Source organism: Gobius niger (assembly GCF_951799975.1).
Source record: "Gobius niger genome assembly, chromosome: 3".
Lineage (NCBI taxonomy): Eukaryota > Metazoa > Chordata > Actinopteri > Gobiiformes > Gobiidae > Gobius > Gobius niger.
In genome coordinates this window covers 26,174,154-26,198,689 of record NC_136854.1, presented here as the reverse complement: position 1 = coordinate 26,198,689, position 24,536 = coordinate 26,174,154, and the positions used below count along the sequence as shown (strand labels likewise).

The window sequence follows — 24,536 nt, the reverse complement described above, 5'->3', positions numbered from 1 at the left end:
ATCTGGGAATCTCTGCTTTGACTGCTGCATCCATGACCAGACCGTGGGTAAATTGTGAGAAAATGGATGGATGGGTGCAAACCTGGGTCAAAGGGCTTTGCACAGACGAGAATCCAGTAGAATCCTGTTTCAGTACTCTAAAACACCTCAGTACTTCTAACCTAGCTTCTGGCTCAAAATCTAGAGATAGCTCCACAGGCAGCGTGATGGCTCTGCTCCTGCAGGTTTCTCTGAAGCTTGAAGGATGAGTCAAATGCAGAGGGTAAATTTGGGAGTCTATGAATACATTAAATACTAAACTGGACTCCAAAGAGCATTGAAAATATTATTATTAAATATTATTAATATAAAGACAAATGCCATCAAGAACATTTCAGACATTGTAAAAAGTTGTGGATCAAGTGAGGCTGAAAATTTGAACCACACAAGGCAGGACTTGATCACCTCGACTGGGTCGTCTGGATATGAGAGTATGATGTAGAAAGACCCAAAGTGCACAATGACTCCAGGAAGGTCACTGTGGATGTTTCTGAGTTGCACCAAGTTTGTTAGCACTGGCCTGAATATATTAATACAGGAGGAAGAGGAGCTGACCAGTGCAGGACACCATGCTCTGACACAGGGACAAACCCAGGAGGCGATGCACTGTTTTCAGAACAGCACTGAGAGCAGGCTGCCAGGTTTCCTCTGGGTACTCCTGATCTCCAAAAACATGCTGGTCAGGCAGCACGCTCAGTCGCAGCGACTCAGGGCTAACCCAACACCTGAACACAATGTCAGTGTACAATTATACACTGACTGTGTACAATTATACACTGACAAAGCACTTACTTATACTTATATCCTGTGGAGTGTAGCTTCTTTTAGAACAACGTTAAAAAGTGCATTCATTTCTGCTATTCAACTTACTGTATTTTTCGCACTATAAGGCGCACATGAAAGCCTTTAATTTTAACAGTGCGCCTTATGTCCTGGTGCGCTCTTTGTATCAACTTCTGGCTGTGTTTACACACCTACAGGTTTACAGGTAAACCAGCATTAATTAGTGTGCCTTGTATTCCGGTGCGCCTTATTTATGAAAATAACCATTATCAGTGATAACGCGCCTTATAATCAGGTGCGCCTAATGGGGCGAAACACACGGTAAACTGTGAAACTAATATATGATAGACTCATTACATGCAAAGTGAGACATGTATGGCCTTTATTCATTATACTTTGGATGATTATGGCCCAGCTTGTAAAAAACACAAATTAAAAATCCTAAAATTAGAATATTTTGAAAATGCCATAATCATGATAACAAACAAAAGCTTGACATATGCAACTTTGTCATGAGTCTATATCATATATTAGTTTCACATTTTAACTTGAATTACAGAAATAAATGAACTTTTGAACGATATTCTAATTTTCCGAGTTTCACCTGTACTGTTAAAGGCTACAGAATACGGATATATATTTTTTCTTTTACAATTTAAGATACAGCTTATATGATACAGAATAATTATAATTTTAATAAATGTAATTTCAAGTTACGTTGGGCCTGTCCTGGTCAGAAAGTCCCACCAGCTGTTCCAACCTGGCAGATATAGGCTTATTTCTATGGGAGAGGCTCATATGAGGTGGACATTCTTTTACTTCATGGCTCACAGTGAGGCCTTAAGCTGAGAAAGTTCTGACATGTTATACATTTCCTGAATCCTCAGAGTCTAGAGAGTTGCCCAGTATCAGAGATGTGTGTCTGTGATGTTCCTGGAAGAAACAGCATTAAATGTAGTAAAACATTTTTTTGTGAAAATTGTGAAAAAATGTTCTCACATTTGAGTCTGAGGAGCTATGGTTACCACGGCAATTGTTACAGAGTAGTACCTTTGGGCTCAAATGAAACATGACAATGTCTTCTTTCCAATGATACCAAATACTTTGGTGTAAATCATTATCTAATGGGCTGGAAATGGCCTAAACCAAAATATGGACCAGTGTCAAAAGTGACTTTTGACAGTTCCGAGGTTCTGAGTCTGTCGGTCACTTATTGGTCTTTAAATCATCACAGATCCAATAATGTTTGTTGGATTTTGATCATTTTTTCTGTGGAATGTGTCTACAGTCTGTTTAAAATAATGGCATATTGACTGATGCCATAACTGGGTGGAATAGTTGATTGCCAATGAAGTAAAGATACAAATATTGGAAAAAAAAGTGAGAAAACGCCACATTTTTTTGTATTAAATTGATGCAAAAATGTGTAGAAATGTGTTTTTAGAGCGATTTTTTCAGTGGATGTTCTCAGCACATGTGTTCTGTGTATCTGGAATGCATTTATTGACAGCCTACTCAACCCACTGAGGATTTGAGGGAAAAAAGTCGTTTTTCACATTTTTCTGATAAAAATACAGGGTACATACACTAAAATGGCCACAATTTTTTTTCGCGATATTTCCAGCAGAGCAGACCCTCCAATTATTGGTCCTTAGGGTCAAAGTTAACCGAAAAAACACAAATAAAGCATATATCAGACGGTGTCAGGTTCAACCCAATTTAAAGAGCTTTTGAGAGTTTGGGTCCCTGACTATCATGGCCATCTCAGTCTCCTGACCTCAATATCATTGAACCACTCTTTTTTCATAATGATTTAAAAATAGCAAACTCAGTTGTTTCAGTGGCTTCACACAACTATGAGTGAAAAAAAAACTTTTGTGTTATCTTTCATATTCCTTGAAAAAAAGAATGAAAAATTCTGAGGGTATGTAATATTTTGAGCACAATCGTAGCATAGGGGGCAGTAGTTTACCTCGTGCTCAGCTTTGCTCTGTTGGAGCACAGCTTTGACCAGCAGGAAAATGAAACGCCCCAAGAGGAAGATGAGAGAGAGCATCCAAGGCCACTGGTAAATCAGCTTCTGGTAGTGGCCCCACTCCTGACAGAACAAGATTGGATTCTTTATTGTCCCATGTGTGAAATTTGTTTCTACAGACCATCATGTGCAACATAAAAAGTGCACAACAGACAACAAAAATAATATTAAGCAAGGTATGACAAATTAAAACAGGCTGTATTGAGGTGTCCAGAGTGGAGGAGCTGAAAGGGGTTATGGAGGGTGCTCAGTGTTGAGCAACCTCTATTGAGCTTTAAGATGTTGGGTGCGGGGGAGCGGATGATATTGGATGCTGTGTGAGTGAATTTGCTTGTTTTTTTTATGGGAGACTGACAGCATGGTGTAAAACAGGGGGAGCAGTACAGCAGAATGGATTGAATGATGGAGAGCACTGAGTGTATGGAGAACATATAGTGTTTATGAAGGTCTCTGATGCGGCGTTCAAAGTGTCAGGTGACTGAGCTCTGATAAGCATCGATGGAGCGCTGATTGTTGAGGAGAGCCAGAATTGCAGTAAATTATTAATTAATTAAGTACATGACAACCGTTTGAGGGAGACAATGCCTGGATTATTCAAAAATCAGTAAAAAAAACAACAACAACAAATGTGTTATCGTACCTCACCATCAGGACAGGAAAAACAATCCCAAGCGACGATGATAATCCTGCAACAATGAAGATACAGAAATTAACCTCCCTCACAGCAAAATTACACACAAAAAAGAAATACACGAAACTGGTATAGCAAGCAGATTTTATGAATAGAAAAAAACTAAAACAAAGCCATTAAATAATATAGAGCCGTTTTATTCTCTGCTAAGATACCAAAATCATCCTGTATATTGATCATTTTTAATACATTTTGGAAATTACAATTCAATATTAAACTGCCGTTACTGTAGCATTTTCTGACAGCTTTGCCCTTGAAACGTGTTAAACACTGTATATTTACCAGCATATGGAGTAGAGTGTTCCCATCACACCACCAGCTGCCCTAAATGGTGTTGACAGACAGGCAAAGAAAGGGAAGTATGCCAGGCCCACCTCGAAGGATCCAATCAAGTATGCTATAGCTGAGAAGCAAATATAAAGAGTATGATGAAATTACTGATGCTACTGCAAAAGCTCAACCATGTGATGCTTGTTGAATTGCAGTTTGTGATGTACATTTACAACCCACCCTTTGCCCAAGAAGGAAACCCTTTTGGCACATGCTGTTCATGGAAGAGCTCCAACACACTGTAGGAAATTGCCCCAAACGCAAAACCATATGACCAGCGATTACTGAAGCTCATAGCATCCATAGGACTGTTGGCAAACACACAGTCTCATGTAAGATATTTTCAACAATCAAGGAACACAAATTGTCATAGAACATTGTAAAAGTCTTCTCAAATACAGAACTCTCACATAACAATGGCGAAACGTCCTTGTAGTAAAGGGAATCTCTGTTCAATCGTGTACTGTATCTTTCTTCTTTGGAGGAATGAAAGCACTCCCACAATGAGCACCTGGAAGACAGCCAATGGTTTGCAAATGAACATAATGGAAAACCGATACACCAGACATAAGAAAGGCTGAAGTGCACTTTGTTGAGTTTAAGAAGTGCTACTGTTAAAGAGCTCATATTACATTAAACAGACATTTGAGCTATTTTTTTTTTTACTTAAAGAGGAGCTATTATGCTTTTTTCAATCACATAGCACCAGTCTATAACACACTACAATGATGACCAAACCTTCTGTTGGTCTGTAAATGCAGTAAATTAGAATAACTGCCTTGTATAAAATTGCTCTCTCAAAATGGCTGTAGCGAATGTCTTGAAATAGGCCTCTGTCTCTTTAAGAACCTCTGACCCTTTCAGACACGCCCCCTCCACACGCTGTCTGTGGCTTCAGTGGGGAGGGGGTTCTGCTGAGGAGCAGTGGTTGGTTACTCGGCTGGTGACGAAAGCTCGGAGGCGTCTCCAGGAGGGGGGGGGGCGTTCCTAGGAGGACTCAGGCAAACCTATCCCTAAAATGGCTGCCATCAGAGTTTTTACAGATTACTCAAAAATACGTGAATGTGCCAAGGCAACACTTCAGGCATGTTTTTAATGACATGATGTAAAGCTTGAAAAAGTCGATTTTGCATAATACCCCCCCTTTAAATAATGACATTGTGTTTCAGTTATGTGAAACTGTGTCTGGTTTTATTCATCAATGTTTCTTTTGCATATTCCAACTCCTCATGACCTCTTAACACTTGCTCTTCACTAACTGATGTCATTAGGTGAAGCGACATCTTCATCAGACTCATCATAATAGTGAGTTAAGGTGTTTTATATGCACATAGGGCTGTGCCTCAACTTATAATCAGTTTTCCACACATGCAACGGGAACACTCTAGATAATGACAAACTCTGACCAGTTTCAGTATCTTCCCCAGGACTTTTGCATTTGTTCTTGGGTTGATATTCACATTTCAGACCACAGCATGTTTATCTCTGGGACACAGAACCCGCCTTCTTTCTTATCTGTATGATGGTTCGACATTCGGAAATGTGTCTTTTTATAAAGTGTATGTAAACATGTGGTTCCCGCTGTATACATTATAAGTTTTAAAACATTGAACAACACTGCCAACATGTAAAGACACTTTAAAAGTTATCTCATACACCATGAATGGCCAAGACTTACAGCAGGTATGAGGGAAAAGTGCAGACAAATGTCCATTGAGACTGCATCGTTACAACTCGGAACAGTGACAGTGGGTTCCCTGAAAACGAAAAACAGTGACATGAAAATGAACTGTCAATGTAAATTTAAGATAATCACAAGAAGATTAGTCAAACCTTGAATTAATTACACTTTGATCCATTTCTATCTGTGAAGCTTTTATCACTTACAGATTTACTCAGTCAGTGGAAAGAGTAACTGACTGCTTTACTCAAGTAAGAGTTCAGTTATTAAAATAGAATTAGCCGTTTTCCGTAACATGTTTTGTTTCTATATTTTGCACCTTCCTATTGTTGTATTTCATAACCAGCTGGGTGGGAGAGGGCAGCAAGAGCATAGATACACAAGCTCGCTAAGTTTCGTTTCTGAGGCATGAAACGGTCCGAGGGCAGGTACTTAATGGAATGTAAGTGTGGATCAAATGTGCAGCATTGTCCAAGGTTTTGCCCCGCCCTGAGCATCAGCTTGATTTCTGCCTGTTGGAACACGGTTGAGCACTTTTTACAATACCTAAATGTACAAAGATTCCAGGTTATAAACTTTCATAAGATTTTCCCATGGCAGAATGTAATTTTGTGATTCATGGGAATAAATACAACATGTACTCAACCTTTATAACAGTGTTAATAGTCGACTAAAATAAGACTAAATAAAAATGAAAAGAAGAGACTAAAATCATCCAAACTTATATTGACAGTCTGAAAGAGCCTCATCAAAACATACTTTCAAACCACGTTCACAGGAGCAGTACTTACGCATCTGGCATGAAGTCCATTTTTCAAGGGGCTGCTTAAATCCTGGTTATCTGTGTTGAAAATAAAAAAGAATTACAGTGCCAGCAAGATATGGTCTCTACACTGTTTTCCGTCTCGTTTTTAGTTTAGACCTCCCTCTTCCTCCCTTGAATGGGAGGCTGCAACAATCTATTTCCTGTAACCCCATTTGCCCCTGTTGTTTTGTACAGTAGCCCAACAATCACTTTCTCAATTGCTCGAATTCCTGGAAGTGGTTTAAACACACTTAAAGAAATCTGCTTCTCATCATTGGAAGAGAGGAAGTAGATTTTGTTGCTTGTGCCGCGCGCCCCTTCTTCCCCAAATCTTTGCACAGTTGCCTCTGGGCTTGAGCATTACGCACCACGTGAGGGGGCGCTATTAAGGGCTTATTCCATAGACTGTAACGACTACGTACCTGTAATTTCGAAAAAAAATAATAACCACAACTAAAATGAAGTCACCGACAAAACTGACTTATACATTTTAAAATACGCTATAAATTGATGGTTGTTATTGGCAAATATAATTCAGAGAGTAAAATACGCCTTTTACTACCTATTTTACCAACATATGCGAATATAAAATTTCCCCCGAGGTTTTTGTTGTTGTTGTTAAGCTTTAATGCGTAACCTACAAACATAAGAAATATACAAATTGTGCATGAATTGGGTTTAATGCACGTCAAACAAAAGTAACTTACCCTTTCTGTTTCATCGCGTTTGACAAATGTGACTTGATCATACTTTTTTGTGTAGTTTTTCCATGTGTAGTACAGGTTTTAACCACCACCAGAGGGCAATGTTTGGCACGTAACTTTCTAGATGTCAGAGTACAGACATTTTATTCCAGTGTCGTTTATAATTAATCCTTGGGCACAAGGACAACTTCCACACCTGTTATCCTCCAACCATACTGTACCAAGTCAGAGTTCAGTGCAATCTTTTCTTGTTCAATCAAATGACAAACCCAGAAATCAGCCCACTCTCGTCCACTTTCAAACACACAGACACATTCAGGCAAGTCTGTGTGTGCCCATTGGGTGCATGCAATATATTCCCAAAATGCATCCAAAAACCGTGTCTTTCATTTTGTCCAGGCGGCTGTGGTGTGGCCAGAGGGGCAGCACAAGCCCTATTTCTTCTTATTCACAGTAACAAAAAGATCTGGACATCAAGAGTACAAATTGTTTAGCAAAAGCGTTGTGTGGTTGGACACAGGTTGGTGTAAATACATTCCTTGGCAGCGTACATACATTGTTGTTTTATGGAGTGCTGGAAACCATCACTTTTTGGGCTCATTTTGTCAGACACTAGGGTTAGAGATGTTGAAATCTTTTTACCTTTACATGTTTCACACACCAAACTGAGGCCGCTTTTAGTACATCCAAAAGACAGAATACTACAGGAGGAGAAATGCGACGCAATTTATGAGAGTCCCTGCAAATCATGCAAAAAATCATACATAGGCGAAACAGGGCGACCTTTTCACATAAGGAAAAAGGAACATGTGGAAATATGTGTCTTCTTGTTTGCAGTTTTCTAAATATAAATTGTTCTTAGCTTAAAGTGAGATAACAGTTGTTTCTCTGGTATCTCCTGTGACCTCCTGTTGACCTAAGTTGGCCTTCCTGCTGACCATGCAATAAAGTTAGATTGCAGTTGTTCAATTGTTGTTACAGTTGTATTTACGACATCTGTTTGAAGACATCTATTTTAGTGTCCTGGTAAAGAATGCTTTGTGGTAAATCAGCCCCTTTGGTATAAAAGCTTGGTGTTTTGTTAAACCTGCAGACTCTCTGCGACTGTCACCACGCTGTCATCTTGTGCTAATAAAGGCCCTAAGAACTGCTTTGCTTTTAGCATTTTTCTTAGCATTTTTGTTAGCCACAACATCCACAATTTGGTGCATTGGCCGGGAAAAAACAGCAAAATGAAATCTTTTTTGAGAAAACCATCGACGATTGATTTCAGGCCTGACAAGTGACACCATCGCAGGGAGTCTCCATAGAGCCTTTTCGACCTTCATTCAAAAGAGAGAGCTCTCCTCTAACAGGTAATGCAGAAACCTTTTTTATAGAATATCTGCAAATTGGATTAATCTAAAATAGTTTTTGAATGATTGGCCGTGCTCTATGTTTTTGTGTTTTGTGTTTGTTTTGTTTTTGTTTGTTTATTTATGGAAACAGTATATTTTAAAGGAAATAAGTTATATGCGCAGTGAAATAAGTGATGTGTTGAAATAAGGATCCAGAGGGCATATGAAATGCTGCTCATGTTAAGTTATGGTAGGCCTACAGGTGTTTTGATTGTGTTGAGATGTTTTTTACGCTTTTTCATTAAAAATAAAGTAGATGTTTTTTACGCTTTTTCATTAAAAATAAAGTAGACTTTCTCGTTTTTTACGCTTTTTCGTCAAAATAAAGTAGATGTTTTTTACGCTTTTTCATTAAAAATAAAGTAGACATTTTAAAAAAAAATGTTGTTAGGGTCTTTCTCTCACACGAACTGGACATTACAGACAACCACACTATTTCCTTTAAATTTTGTGGGCATTCATTTTTTTTGTCGCGCTTTTTTTGGTAAAACAAGGTAGACATTTCACGTTTTTACGCTTTTTTAGGAAAAAAAGTAGACAAACACTTTTTACGCTTTTTTAGTAAAAAAGTAGCCATTTCACGTTTTTTACGCTTTTTTTGTCAAAATAAAGTAGACACTTAGAAAATCCGACGTTATGACGGTACTTTAATTTATATTTAGTGAACTAAACTATGATATTTTATATTATGTGGGGGAATTGGTTTGCCCACAATGACAACCAGATAGTATAAACTTGTTTTATAAGTTTCTGGAATAACAAAAATAAGAAAATAAGAAAACAACAGAAAAATGTAAGTAGGGCACGTTTTTATCCTTTTTACGAAAGAAAAAAAAGTGGGAGTTATAAGGACACTAAGAAGGGTTTTCTAAAATGTGGGGAAATTGATATTTTAGTACAAGGACTTGTATGTCTTGTCTCATTGTCTATTTGTCTTTGTCTTGTCCTGTCTTGTTTTAGTCTTGAGCTATTGTTGCTTTTTGTATTGTTTTGTTTTGTTTTATTCAATATCTACTGTGACTGTGTCGGTGTTTGAGGTGAATTAATGGAATTTTATGTTTAGTTAGTTTTATGCGTTCTGAAAAAAGTAGAATAGAGAAAGTATAAAAGATTTAGAAGTGTGTAAAAACTGTATATGTATTAGTGATATAAGGAAAGCTAGCTAGAAAAAGTGGGAAAATACAAAAATAAACTGGAAACTGTTGTAATCACGAAGCCATTGCGAATGACTGTGGAATTCACAGTGTAAATGTTGAAAATGATTTACTTGCTGAACTGCTGAAATTGCAGAAGCTGCAGAAATGGATTAAGTCCTATTCTATTAGTCCTATAACATACGCATAACTGATAACTTGTGTAAGTAGCCTATAACCTATAACTTGCATAAATTACTGAAATTATATTAAGGCTGTAAAATTGGCAGAAAATCTGAAAAAAACAAAAAAAACAATAGAGAATCAGCAATTTCCTGAGTATCTCCTATTTTATTAGGGCTGTGTGTTGTGCTACGTTTGTTTTTACTCTGGCCCGATTCTCTTTCTTCTCCCCTTGAGCTGAGAGATATGCTTAACTCCGCCCCTTTCCCTTTGTTGATGGTCGTCAATCACAGCAGAGTGTGAGCCTGTAAAACACTGTTGAAAACTTCCTAGCTTACAATCAAGTTTGTAAGAGTAGATAAGGCATATTTAAAAACAGAAACAACAATTCTAGATAATTGAGTAATGTATCTAAAAAATAAATGTACTCTGAGTAGTTTTAAGATCAGCAACCTCTTGTAAGTCTATCGTCAAAGAAATTAGCTTCACTGGTATTGTTCATACAAATCATTCATCTAAACGAAATTGAGATTTTATTTTTGGTCAAATCACATAGTCCTATTCATTTATTTTTTCATGTTTTATTTATCTCAGGCAGTGGCACAGAAAGCACAGTATATAGTATGTAAATATGATGATCCATTTCTACCTGAAATGTATTTCCTATTGACATAATGTGTGCATGTGTTTGGCTTAAATAATAGTATATTGACTTTTAGTATAAAACAAAGTAAAGTTTATCTATTCTTAAACCAAAAAGATTGGCCGTTTTCCCCTTACCAAATTATCATTAAGTGTGATACCTAAATTTACCAGCAACTGAAATAAAGGAGTAAAAAAGAAAATGGGAAAAGATGATAGAGAAATGATTGGATACTGGATCTTCTTTCTTTTAGTTGCTTTTGGAATTACACATTATTTGTAAATTTAAATTTGGCAACAATTGTAAATGTGCCACAATGTCTTGCATTTGGACTTGATGAAATGATAATGTTGATATTAAGTGTCAAATGTTAAGCAAACAAGCCTAAAATTTAAATGAATGGGAAATTGTTTTTGTCTACCCATATCTAAGTGACAAAAAATGTAATTCTGAAGAAGTGTTTTGTATGACTGGCTGTTAGAGTGACCACTTGTTCCTGGAGACCACAGCTGTTTAGACCTTTGTCTGTCTGTGCTGCATATTTTGATAAATGTCCCATTTTTAAAGTTCGTTTTATGTAGAGGATGACAAATTATCCACTACTTGTTTGATTCACTGAAAGAATTGTCCTAAAATTAAGGTCTTAAATGTCGCTAAAAAGAATTACAATTGTTTGAAGTATGTCTTGAATCTGTAGTTTATGACCCTTTAGCCTTTAGAATTCATAAAAATAGATTAACTTTTACCGTCTACTTTGTTCAGCTTGCATAATCATTTTACCCAAATTGTTAAATACCTAAATATGACTTTTTACTGTTCTCATTTTTTAGTCATAAATGCATAGATGGATAAAAAGCAAAAACAAACAAATTAGTGATTTTGGTTAAAATAGTAAAAGAAAAAACTTGAGCTAGTGCTGCTTATATCTTCCATTTGCATGATTAGTCCCATTTTCACCATTGATATGTCAGGTGTATGAAATGTTACAAGGCAATGTCAGTTTGTATAAGTTGTCATTTGAGAAGGTGTAGGCCACACCATTCTCTGTAGTAGCTTTTTGATAACCATTAGTTAAAGTTTTGCCCAGGTGTGACTGGTTGTCTCATTTTCGCTTTTCTTTTGTTTTGGGTTTAGTTGTGGAATTTTTTGGCCATTAGTTTGGACGTGGGATCTGCTTCTACGACTGCATAGCAGTTGGCCAGTGAACATGTCTTTTTGTTGATTTTGGCTGGCGCATCTGGGCCATCTTTAATTTGATACTTTGTTACTATTTTTCTTTTCACTTTTTTGACCATGGAAAACTTGTATTGAATTTTTATGTTAAACTATTGGTTACTAATTACATGTAAGATCTAAAAAGAAGAAATGTAAAAAATTACAAGAAATTAGTACTAATTAATAAGAAACTTTTTGATCTTTTAATTTGGAAAATCCCACTGAAATTAAACATGTTGCTCATGTTTTGACATAAGCCTATATAGTCAGCATAAACATAGACTGTATTGTAATATTGATTCACCTGATAATTGTGTTGTGCATTAACCTTTTTATTTTTGAGTTTAGTAACTGTCCGACTCAACTGGATGAGATGAAGAGAAAAAAACTAACCAAATGCATTTTAGATAAACTGCAGGACAAACGACAACAATGTCCCTATTCACCACGCTAAAATATAGAAGAGAGTTTTTGTAGAAAATCTGTACCTACATCTAAAGAAACAATGGAAGAAAGATATGGACTATCACTAAGGGCAGATCATGTACAAAACCTCTGTTCTGACTGGAAGAAAATAAAAACTAGCCTAAATAATTGGAGAATGTGAACATGTCCGTTGTACTAGTTGCACAGTTGCTTGAAAGGAACCATATGCAAATGACAAAGCCTTGATGACATCCCTGACAAATCTCCTCAATATCAGGGAGTTCCTGTATCTTGAGTATCCTCTCCTAGACCATCCTCGGCATCTCAGATGACACCCAAAGCGGCAGTAACAACAATAAAGTCACACTCCAAGATGGGGGAGAGTAAGAGCAACAAGGACTAAGCACTGCAGCTGTTTGCCCATGGAGAATGACGTAAAATCATCAAATGGCATACCAGCCATTCACTCTTGAGGAAGTGGAGTTCTTGGGAAGTCTTACTATTACAACAGAAGACTGAAACTAAATGTGAGAACAGACTTGCAGACAACGCTCTTTACAAATCCAAATTTGACTTTATACTGTGATGGCTGCTCTTACTGAGCACAAGATGGACATACCATAATATCCTCATATGCAGTGGTTCAACAGTTATTTCTTGATCAACTTCAAGTGCTGGAAGCTCAACAACTGACTCATGTATCGGCTCAGTTTACTGTAATAACAGCTGCTTTACAACTTTATGAAGCCACTCTGATTCAGCATAATGCTGGTATACTGGTCATCGCCGGCTGGAATAGAAATGACTTTAAACTTGGAGATAGATCTTCAATCAAGCATGAAGAACTGAGCAGACAACTTATTGAGGTTGTCCAGTCATCGAGATCAGCTGTCAAGAAGTTCAATTCTGTGTCTCAAAGGAATTACTTGTAGATGGAGACTCAGAAATGGCACCACGACAACCATGCCTATGTGAGTAGTCAACAAACTCACTGAAGTCTTCACAGACATTCTTAACACATATCTGCAGCAGGTTGTGGTTCCAAGGGGTCTTAAAGCAACAACCATGATTCCAGTGCCAAAGAAGTCACCACCCTTATGTTTTAAGGACTACCGCACAGTAGCACTCACTCCAGTTCTTATGAAGTGCTTTGAGCGGCTCGTCATGGACCACATTAAGTCTGATCTCCCTGACACACTGGACCCAAACCAGTCTGCTTATCGGTCCAATCTCTCAACTGAAGATGCCATCTCCACTGTGCTTCATACAGCCCTTATTCACATTGAAACAAAGAACTATCGGCGCTAGTACTACCTCTTGCCGAAGGAGCCTCAAGTGCATCACAAAAGCAGCGAAGAAGATCTGCAGAGCCCCTCACCCCTATAATTAGGATATGTACTCCATGTGTCTCACCCGTAAAGCTGTAAAAATTGTCAGGGACCATAAGCAACCATCATGCAGTCTCTTCAAGGTAATGCCCTAAGGGAGGAGACTAAGGAATCTACGGTTCAGGTCCAGCTGACTGAAGAACAGTTTCATACACAAGGCCATTGGGAAGGTGAACTCCCTGACCTAACTCATATGGCTCTTCCCCCACCCTCACTCTGATGAAGGAGGCTGGTCCTACATCTGTGACTCCAAAGGGAGGACCCAAAAGAAAAAGGGGGAGTAATGTTCATTTTGGTCAATTATTTTTTCAAATTTTGTTAAGTCTATATGTACTCACAATATGTTCCATTTTGTGTTTTTAGCCCTATGGAATTTTGAAATTCATTGGACCCATTGGACACCATTAACTGCCAAGAAAGGACTCCGAACCAAGCTCACAAAATGCTACTGTCCTTGCTTTTCTTGAAGCTCAAATAATGTAACAGGTTTGGAACACAGAGCAAGAAGAAGTATATAGGTTTGTACTCAACTGAGAAACAAAATACCTACTGTAATAAAGTAAATTTGATTATCTATCATCATTGTTAAACAGACCTCAAGTCATAGTTTTGACTCTGTAGTGACTCTGTAATGAATACTCTAGAAAATCTAAAAATATTTGATAGTGATACTTTAAAGTTGGTTAATTCACATGGAACTCCTTGAGTGGAATTTTAGACACTCCCTAAAAAATTAAGTCTAAGTTATCACACCACTGCCATTTTCATATGTATCGTACGGTGGAACAGATATAATGTTAACATGCACCAATTAATGGTTAAACTTGCCCACTTGTATAGATGCAAATAAATTTATATTTCCCAATTTTCGACAATTGCTGCCATTCTGGGTGCACACGGAATTGTTTGCAATTGTTGAAAAGGAGAGGCCAAAAAATGAGAGTTCATGTTCTCTATAGAAATAATGATGACTCTTTTTGATCAAAATAATGAAATGATAAGAAAACAAAAGTTAAATGGTGTAATTTAGGTCTAAGACATGAATATCACTCATGGGTTGAGTGTAGATTACATCTGAATATTGTGGCTTTAGCTTGTTCTGTGTTCTGTGCTGGATTACAAAAAGTGTCCAACGGTGTCACAATGGTGTCATATTCAATGGTTTGGGGTTCTATCTTTGTCCCTAAATAAGTTGTTCTGTGTTTTGATAATGTTTTGCTTTGTGTGATCACATGTGTTTAAATGTGATCAAAGGGAGGAATTGTGGAAATATGTGTCTTCTTGTTTGCAGTTTTCTAAATATAAATTGTTCTTAGCTTAAAGTGAGATAACAGTTGTTTCTCTGGTATCTCCTGTGACCTCCTGTTGACCTAAGTTGGCCTTCCTGCTGACCATGCAATAAAGTTAGATTGCAGTTGTTCAATTGTTGTTACAGTTGTATTTACGACATCTGTTTGAAGACATCTATTTTAGTGTCCTGGTAAAGAATGCTTTGTGGTAAATCAGCCCCTTTGGTATAAAAGCTTGGTGTTTTGTTAAACCTGCAGACTCTCTGCGACTGTCACCACGCTGTCATCTTGTGCTAATAAAGGCCCTAAGAACTGCTTTGCTTTTAGCATTTTTCTTAGCATTTTTGTTAGCCACAACATCCACAAACATCAAACAGAATGTGAAAAAGAAACAAGGGCACGACTCACACGAACAAAATAAGAAAAGGCAGAACAGGAGACTTCAAAACCAGCTATCTCAGACCACTGCAAAAGAAACAATCACATCATGGACTGGGACGAGGCACGGGTAATTGGATCTGAAACAAACTAATTCAAGCGCTGAATAAAAGAAGCTATAGAAATCAGGAAACGGAGCACCGACACCATCAACCGTGATGAGGGAGCGTTCCTCCTGTCCCACACCTGGGACACTCTCATCCAATGATTACGCCCCCTGTCACCGCACGCCGGTGATACTTATGATGACGGCCTGCAGATGGCGGCTGAAACATGTAAAGTTAAAAAGATTTCAACATCTCTAACCCTAGTGTCTGACAAAATGAACCCAAAAAGTGATACTGTAACACGAGTACACAATGAACATTACGAAGTTTATATGTGCTGGAAGCTAATCTCTCCATGTCAGTATAGGCACTGTGCTGAAAATGGGCAGAAGACAGAACTAATAAAAATATACTTAATTTCTTATAATAAAAGGAAAACCACAACTCTTAAGAGAAGAATTTAACAATCTAAAAAAAAGATGAACAAAAAGCTATGCTGTCAGAAATCTGATGGATAGATTGGTGAGTATGTAATGTAAAAAGAGAGGTTTGATCTTGAATTGTCTGTAATGTAAAGTTGGCAGTGAATTATCTGAACCTTGTCTCTTTTGATATTAATTAGCACAAAGTCCCACTGACAAAAGCCTCTGAAATATCAAAATCTTCCTTCAAATCAATCCCAGTTTCGTTTTTCAATCAGTGGGTGCTCCAAACTTTCCATTCAAAGCAGAATTCAGGTCTGCTGTTTCTTTCAGTAATTCCATTCTTTACCACTACACCACATTAAGACCAGTCTAGGACACGACTTCATAACAAAACATTTCCATACTAAATGATTTGTAAATATTGTACATCGTAATATTGTATAAAGAAATTATGAATACATGTCAACACATTTTCCATTTATAAACGCAGACATGTATCATGTTTTTATTTACTACATTACATGGGTCTCATGCATGTAAGCACGCCACACCGGATTTTAACCTTGGGCTTATTTCCATCCGTCGTCTCCAATTCGCACTTTCAAACACACTCTCATTCATCCTGGCCTATTGTACATGTTTTTAGTGACTGTCTTGTTTAATCAAGCACACTACAGAAACAGATGTGTTCACTAACAAATTGTATTTGTTAATAAAATTGAGAAAGGACTGATTGCAAATGTATGTCAATGGTTTTACCACATAATGAATAATTTCTTTTATTATCATCATATCAATGTTAAAACAATCAGTTGGCCTTTTATTCCTGAATTTTACAACAATTTCTATAATTTAATTTTCCTCAACCTAAAGTGAGTCTTTGTGTGTCTTTAGGGTCTAACATTTTCTTAGCCCATGTAGGTCTATCGTTAGTGAAAAACAACATTCAGGGAATTTGCACTAGAATAAAAAACAACGTTCTTCTTAGCAGTAGTTTCAAAATAAATGTGTACAAAATCATGTTTTTGCATAAAATGATCAAATGCAATTCCCTTATAAACACACACAGATTGTAATATCACTATGGCACCATCAACACGCACCGTTTCCCCAATAACTTTAAAGTGCTCAGATTTCCACCAGCAAGAAGATGAGCACAAACATGAAACTCCTAAAATAATGTGCAGAACAGTATTCTGGGTTTTTAAGTTGACTCGTGGCTTGATTTGTTCGTGACTGTTTCCCCTCTTTTTTACAGTAAAATTTCTTCGTAAACCAGGTTTTAGGGGTTACCTAGTTGTTTGCATTGCTCTGTGGTCATCATGTCCGTTGCAGCTTGAGAGCGCATCAGCCAGGCCCGCACCACAATGTCCACCTGAGGAGACGGCGATACCGTCATAGGCACTTTGGCACAGAGGTTTTGCTTTCTGAGTGGGATCAGATGAGGGTTCTTCAGTCAAGTGTAGAACAGCCTCCAGCGCTTCCTGACCCGACGGCTTGTAGAGACTGGAATTAAGACAAATACAGTAAAATACAGTTGTTGTTAAAAAAAATAGACTTAAGTCAAGGGCCACAATGCACAATGCAGCCAAATGGATTTCTTGTGCTCATGTTAGCGTTCAGAAAGTTTTCATGTCACTCTATTCCAATGCTATCATGTTGAATGAGTTGTTGAGGATTTACATGGTTTCACCTACCTAAACTACAAATATCAAAAACAACAATTAGCAATGGAATGGATCTGTATTCGTACTATATGGTAATTGTATTTTACATTTTAGATCGAACGGAGGAAACCCGCCTTCAGGGATTGGACAAGAACAACTGAAGCTCCAACAAGGACTGGATGATCTTGGCCCGTCTGCTGAGGGCCTCCCATCAGCCCTGGGTCTCTAAAGTATGTTCCAAATTATTATGTAAATGATATTTTTCTCAGATTTTCTAAATTGTCAACTCAAATGATAGTCAGCATAATTTTCAAGTCTTGAACTGTTAGAGGATCATTAATTGTGATTGGAAAAAAACTCCTAATGATATATATATATTTTAATAAATAGAATAAACAACTCAAAATGTACTGTTCCAGCATAATAATACAATGTATAGGTTGTTAAGAACTGAAAATGGTCATTTATTGAATTTGCAGCATTAGGAGGTCATGTTTTCTGAAATTAAAAGCTATTTCAATCAAAAACATCAAGTTACATTTTAACATAGGACCTCTTATTTGATAGCACTTTCAAAATTCTTGCATCCATTAAACTTGTGAGTTTTTGGATAGTTTCTGCTTGGGTTTCTTTGCAGGATGTCAGAATAGCCTCCCAGAGCTGCTGTTTGAAAATGAGTCCTCATGTGTTTCTGATATATTCAATAAACATTTTAGGGGAGGCCGGATAGAAGGTTTATACACAACTGCAAGCCTCTGGAGGGTCCTACACCTTGATGTTCGGGAGACTCCAGAGGCACCAGCAGCTTCTAATACATGTTTGCTGCTTTGTAGCAGCTGTTCTCTTAATCTGATATATTTGTCTGGCAGAAACCAACCACATCGTGCCTTTATCTGCACTGTATAAACCCATGTGTGCTCTGAATCTGCCACAAATCTCTTAACAGATTACGTTTAATCTTTCTTGAAATAAAAAAAACTTTTTTCTTTCCCATATTGCTTGAAAATGGAGGTCTGCTTAACAATGTGGAACGTCCTTCTTCAGTAGTTTTTTCCTTAACTGGATTTAACCTGACAACTAATCATCCCAGACATCTGAGATTGATGTCGGTGATTCAAAGAACCCTGAAACACAATACCATCTTCCATCTTCATTGAAAAAGCTTTTCTTTTTTTTTACCTTGACAGTGAAATACAATTAGAATAATAATATGGAACATACTTTATAGCCTGTCCGTCTATGGGCGTGGATCTCTCCTTCTATGGTTCTCCCCAAGGTTTCTCTTTTCTCCCACTGGGTTTTTGAGATTCTCCTTGCCCACCCACGCAGCTCATTACCACCTGCTGCTGACACTTATTAGGACTACGTTTGCCTGGATACTTAATTTGCCTGAACTTTACATTGTCTTATTTTCTGTTCTGCTTTATTGCCTTAATGTTTGGTGCAGCCCTGCGAGGAAACTCATGTTGTGATATTGGGCTACACAAAACCATTGATTTCATTATACTCTTTATACATTAAATTATACTTGGTCTTCAACTGAAAACTTTCTAACCACTTTTTAAATTTCTTTTTTTTTTCAGTTTTTCTTTTACACAGCAGAGAGCACCGACTACATGGCAAAACTTTGTGAGGAATGTACTCACCTCAGGAAAGGAAGGTGTGATTGACTTAAATATGAATTAAATATGAATTACCTTAAACTATCTATTATTATTAGCTAAAAGCTTAATCAATAAATTCCATAGGTTTACTCCAAAAAAAATACAATGAGACAGAATGACATCAACCCCATCGAACTTCAGCACAGTTCAATTTGATGTTACAAAGAGCCATGCAGCTAAATCTTAGATATTTCAACTAGCACTATTCATCAAATTGCCAGCATGGGGTGAGAGACACCAAATCAAAGTACAAAGTCAAAGCAAGTGTCTCAGAAATGTATATGTGGAAAAGCAAATACAAAAGCAAAAAACCCCCACAAACGGCCCAATCTTGTGTTTCTAAAACACAGACACCAAAGGCGAATGATGATGTTATCTACCTATGGAGCCAGCGACCAGTTACAGTTTCAGAAAAAAGTAGGCCACAATTGGTCCATTCCTAATTTTACAGTCTATGGTTGCAGCACACCACCCCATAGTTATACAATAGGTTGATGATTATCTATTCAGCGCCACATTCATTGTAATGGTCCCTAGTGGTCTGTGAAGTTAACATGGCTGCTCAATCTCCTCCTACAAAGCCTGTTCCTTACAAGAGAAAAAAGCTTCCACCAATGGCTGCTGGCTGCTCTGCTTCTTTACCGCGACACTAGAGGCCGCCATTGGTCCGCCACTACTGTTGTACCGCCATATAGCCGCTAGTCTCCCATCAGAAAGCATTGCACTTTAGACATGTTAGAAACTACTTTAAAGCCTGGTTTCAAATTGTTCTAAACTTTCTACAGCTATATATTCCTCCTGTGAAAATGCTGAGTTAGTTTCAATAAAAGAAACCAGGCTGGCTTTCGTGAGAAGATTTTAGAAACCTCGTATATTAATGAGGGCCGGACATTGATTGACAGGCCGTTAGCATTAGAGCTAATGGTGCGAGTCTGTAAATCTGCCATGATTTCCCCCTCTGCAAGCACTGACGCACTTTTTGTTTGCACGCAAGATGCCACTCTCGTCTGCACGAACACTGTTGTTGCAGTAGGCAGAAGATTAGAACCAAAGTCTTTCTTAAGCTTAAGCACAAAGTGTCTTCATAGGGAAAAGTCTACTTTAAACATAGGACAAGATACAACAAAGGGAGTCCATACGAAGCCCAGTAAATATATTATGAATTGCATCACAGCACTTACCGCAGGGTGTGTTGTTGAGTAGAGAGTAATCAAAGCCATTTTGTTTCTGCCAGGAGTGAGAAAGCAGCAGCTGACAGAAGCACACCATCACTGGGTTGTTGTGGTAATGGTCAGTAAAGATCATTCCAATCCATGTACGATAACCTGAATTAGGTACAAGAAAAAGCAAAACATGCAGGCAATATTACTTTAAAATAAAGACAAAATGCAGGAATACTTCAGTGATGTTAACAATTAATGTGGTACAGTTACAGTATGTCCCAGTACATCTGCTAGCACAACATACCTCTATCCAATGCTGCATATCCTTTCTGCATTATGGTTCGGTCGATGCGAGACACCAGCCACGTTCCCAACATGAAGCTGATCATCATTCGAATGACACAGCCTGTCACTCCCATCACCACATTGTAGAAGAAGAAGAAGTAGTTGAAGCAGTTAAATGCATTCCTGTAACATTAACATAGCATGAATCAGATTAAGCAAAATGTATTTTACAATGACCTCAGTGAGGTCAAAACATAAGGTGCCACAATTAGACAATCACAACTGCTTTTGCTCGTTGCCTTCCTTATCTTTGAGCTAAATTGCAGAGAAGTGTATTCGAGGACACCGACCTGTTGTTTAAGGCGAGAGGTTTTTCCTTGTCATTGTCAGACATTCTATTCTGGAGGAAGAAAGACTGATACAACAGTATCAACACTGATTAACAAAAGAGCAAACAAATGTTAGTTTCATTTATATTTTCTGTTACAGCATCAAAATACCGAACAGATGCAAACAGTCTTACAATAGTGTTGCCAGTTCTTCGAATAGGACCCAGCCGTCTTCATGCTTCATTGCAAGTACTCCAAATGCAAGTATTAGGGCAGCCATAAACTGTACAAGCCGGACTATTACAAAACCTGTAAGTCAAAACAATAACAATACAGATAGTAGATTTAGTCATTGTCCTGAACTAGAATAAAGCTCATTTAGTGTGGGAAGACTGAGTTCAGGGGGGCGCTCCCGACCCAAACTCCATTCCGGGAGGTGGCGGTAATGCTGTGAGTGAATTTGCTTGTTTTTTTTATGGGAGACTGACAGCATGTTGTAAAACAGGGGGAGCAGTACAGCAGAATGGATTGAATGATGCAGCAGCAGAAGATGAGGGACAACATGGAGAGCACTGAGTGTACGGAGAACATGTAGCGTTTATGAAGGTCTCTGATGCGGCGTTCAAAGTGTCAGGTGACTGAGCTCTGATAAGCAGCGATGGAGCGCTGATTGTTGAGGAGAGCCAGAATTGCAATAAATTATCAAGAAGTACATTATGACATAGGGAGACAATTCCTGGATGATTCAAAAATAAGTAAAAACGTGTTATCGTACCTCACCACCAGGACAGGAAAACCAATCCCAAGCAATGATGATAATCCTGCAACAATGAAGATACAGGAATTAACCTCCCTCACAGCAGAATTACACACACACAAAGAAATACACGAAACTGGTAGAGCAATATATAGCATTTTTTAATAGAAAAAGAAAACAACAAAATAGCCATTAAATAATATAGAGCCTTTTTATGCTATGCTAAGATACCAAAATCATCTTCTATATATATCTTCTAATTTTTCATACATTGTGTAATTTACAATTCAATATTAAACTGCCATTACTGTACCATTTTCTGACAGCTTTGCACTTGAAACGTGTTAAACACTGTATATTTACCAGCATATGGAGTAGAGTATTCCCATCACAGCACCAGCTGCCCTAAATGGTGTTGACAGACAGGCAAAGAAAGGGAAGTATGCCAGGCCCACCTCGAAGGATCCAATCAAGTATGCTATAGCTGAGAAACAAATATAAAGAGTATGATGAAATTACTGATGCTACTGCAAAAGCTTAACCATGTGATGCTTGTTGAATTGCAGTTTGTGATGTAAATTTACAACCCACCCTTTGCCCAAGAAGGAAACACTTTTGGGATATACTGTTTACGGAAGAGCTCCAACACACTGTAGGAAATTGCCCCAAATGCAAAACCATATGACCAGCGATTACTGAAGCTCATAGCATCCATAGGACTGTTGGCAAACACATAGTCTCATGTAAAATCAACAAGCACAAATTGTCATAGAACATTGTAAAAGTCTTCTCATATACAGAACTCTCACATAACAATGGCAAAACGTCCTTGTAGTAAAGGGAATCTCTGTTCAATCGTGTGCTGCATCTTTCTTCTTTGAAGGAATGAAAGCACTCCCACAATGAGCACCTGGAAGACAGCCAATGTTTCTTTTGCACATTCCACCTCCTCAAGACCTCTAAACACTTGCACTTCACAAACTGATGTCATTAGGTGAGGCGACATCTTCATCAGACTCATCATAATGGTGAGTTAAGGCCCTTTATATGCTCATAGGGCTGTGCCTCAATTTATGATCTGTTTTCCACACATATACATTACATTATAAGTTTGAAAACATTAAACAACACGGCCAACATGTAAAGACACTTTAAAAGTTATCTCATGCACCATGAATGGCCAAGACTTACAGCAGGTATGAGAGAAAAGTGCAGACAAATGTCCATTGAGACTGCATTGTCACAACTCGGAACAGTGACATTGGATTCCCTGTAAAAGTAAAACAATGAGATGAAAATTAACTGTCAACATAATTACAAGATAAGATTAATTACACTTTGACCCATTTCTATCTGTGATGCTTTTATCACTTACAGATTTACTCTGTCAGTGGAAAGATTAACTGACTGCTTTACTCAAGTAAGAGTTCAGTTACTAAGATAGAATTAATGTTTCCGTAACATGTTTTGTTTCTTTATTTTGCAAGTTCCTATTTCTGTATTTTTCGTCAGTTGGGTGGGAGGGGGCAGCAAGGGTATAGTTGCACAAGCTGAGTTTCCTTTCTGAGCTTCCTCAGGTCTACTTCTGGGAACGGTACGAGGGCAGTGACCTAATGGAATGGATCAAATCTGTTGCATTGTTCTAGGTTTTGCCCCGCCCTGAGCATCAGCTTGATTTATGCCTGTTGGAACATGGTTGATCATTTTTTATAATACATAAATGTACAAAGATCCCATGTTACAATCTTTCTATCATGAGATTTTCCCATGGCAGAATGCCTTGCCTGCAAATGATCACTAGATTTTCTTATTTACATTTGCAAACCAAAACCTACCTACCACATGCAGGCTCAGTACTTACACATCTGGCATGAAGTCCATTTTTCAAGGGGCTGCTTAAATCCTGGTCACCTGTGTTGAAAATAAATAAAAAATAAAAAATAATAAATTACTGTGCTTCTCTACACTGTTTTATAATGATGGAGCTTCTTCTTTTTGTTTTTTTTTTTAATGGGAGGCTGCTCCAATCTATTTCCTGTAACCCCATAAGTTGGTCATTTTTTCAAATGCTCAAATTCCTGTAAGTTTGAGAAATCGGCTTCTCAACATCAGTGACGCATAAGCGACTTTTAGAGGAAGTAGATTATTGCTTGTGTGCGCTAGACCCTTTTTCCTCGAATCCTGGCACAGTTTCCTCTAGGCTTGAGAGGTATTATGGGCTCAATCAATCAATCAATCAATCAATCAATCAATCAATCAATCAATCAATCAATCAATCAATCAATCAATCAATCAATCAATCAATCAATCAATCAATCAATCAATCAAAGTTCGTATAGCACTTTACAAGGACACCAAGAAGTGCTTCACAGAGAGATAAAAACGGTTTTGTTTTTTTAAATAAAAAAATAAAAACAAAATGATTGTATCCTAGTTTAGACATAATTCAGTGCGTTTTTAAGCCAGTTAGAAAAGATGAATAAAAGATTCACTTCGTGCTAAATAAGCACCACCACCTGACTTACCACATGTATTTTGAAATAGGCCTACATTTTAAGTTGATGGATGTTATTGACAAGCAATAATTCAGAATGTTAAATCAAAGGCCAGAGGCGTGAGAGATATTTCTTTTGATAGTCACTGTTTATATTTATATTTTACCAACGTAGGCGAATATAACCATTTCACCCGAAGGTGTTTTTTGTTGTTGTTTTTATTTAGCTTTAATCAGGGCCGTAGCCAGGATGTAAAAAACAGTGAGGTCCGGATAATTCTTTAAACCGGGGGGTCTGGGGGTCCTCCCCCAGGAATTTTTTAAAGATTCAGATGTAATTTCCTGTATTTTAAGTGATCAAAAACACTTTTGTCTCATCCTTGAGCTGTTTTCAAAAATTGCTTTTTGTTGCACCGTTTGGGCCCAGGAACCTGAGTGAATGTAGTGAGTGAGTGGATGGTGGTCGGACATGCAGATGGTGCAGACTGGCCTCGCTCCATCAGTCTGCCCCAGGGCAGTGGGTTA

The 24,536-nt window shown here is 37.8% G+C and overlaps 3 protein-coding genes across 3 annotated transcripts in view; all 3 read right to left on the bottom strand.

The window, feature by feature from the left end:
- The window catches only part of LOC306961234 (stimulated by retinoic acid gene 6 protein-like), a 32,767-nt gene extending 9,315 nt beyond the window's left edge, over positions 1-23,452 (bottom strand). Inside the window, exons 1-7 of the mRNA XM_079553898.1 lie at positions 23,379-23,452; positions 22,709-22,787; positions 22,327-22,427; positions 22,109-22,236; positions 21,881-22,001; positions 21,536-21,581; positions 2,795-2,920 (exon numbers count right to left, since the gene is read on the bottom strand). Coding sequence (XP_079410024.1) covers positions 2,795-2,920; positions 21,536-21,581; positions 21,881-22,001; positions 22,109-22,236; positions 22,327-22,427; positions 22,709-22,787; positions 23,379-23,398 — 621 coding nt within the window. The 5' untranslated portion in view covers positions 23,399-23,452. The remainder of the gene's footprint in view (positions 1-2,794; positions 2,921-21,535; positions 21,582-21,880; positions 22,002-22,108; positions 22,237-22,326; positions 22,428-22,708; positions 22,788-23,378) is intronic.
- LOC306960486 (stimulated by retinoic acid gene 6 protein-like) lies at positions 3,489-6,449 on the bottom strand (the record flags this gene model as incomplete). The annotated part of the gene is made up of 6 exons (XM_079552916.1): positions 6,351-6,449; positions 5,557-5,635; positions 4,289-4,389; positions 4,059-4,186; positions 3,831-3,951; positions 3,489-3,543 (listed from the first exon to the last, which is right to left on the bottom strand). The coding sequence occupies exons 1-6, from the start codon at positions 6,368-6,370 to the stop codon at positions 3,489-3,491; spliced, it is 504 nt and encodes a 167-aa protein (XP_079409042.1). The 5' UTR covers positions 6,371-6,449.
- Positions 16,935-20,850, bottom strand: LOC306960485 (stimulated by retinoic acid gene 6 protein-like; the record flags this gene model as incomplete). Its single annotated transcript, XM_079552915.1, has 5 exons — positions 20,782-20,850; positions 20,451-20,614; positions 20,165-20,308; positions 17,142-17,158; positions 16,935-17,027 (listed from the first exon to the last, which is right to left on the bottom strand). Exons 1-5 carry the CDS (start codon positions 20,823-20,825, stop codon positions 16,935-16,937), a joined length of 462 nt encoding a protein of 153 aa, XP_079409041.1. The 5' UTR covers positions 20,826-20,850.
- Positions 23,453-24,536: the final 1,084 nt, after the last annotated feature.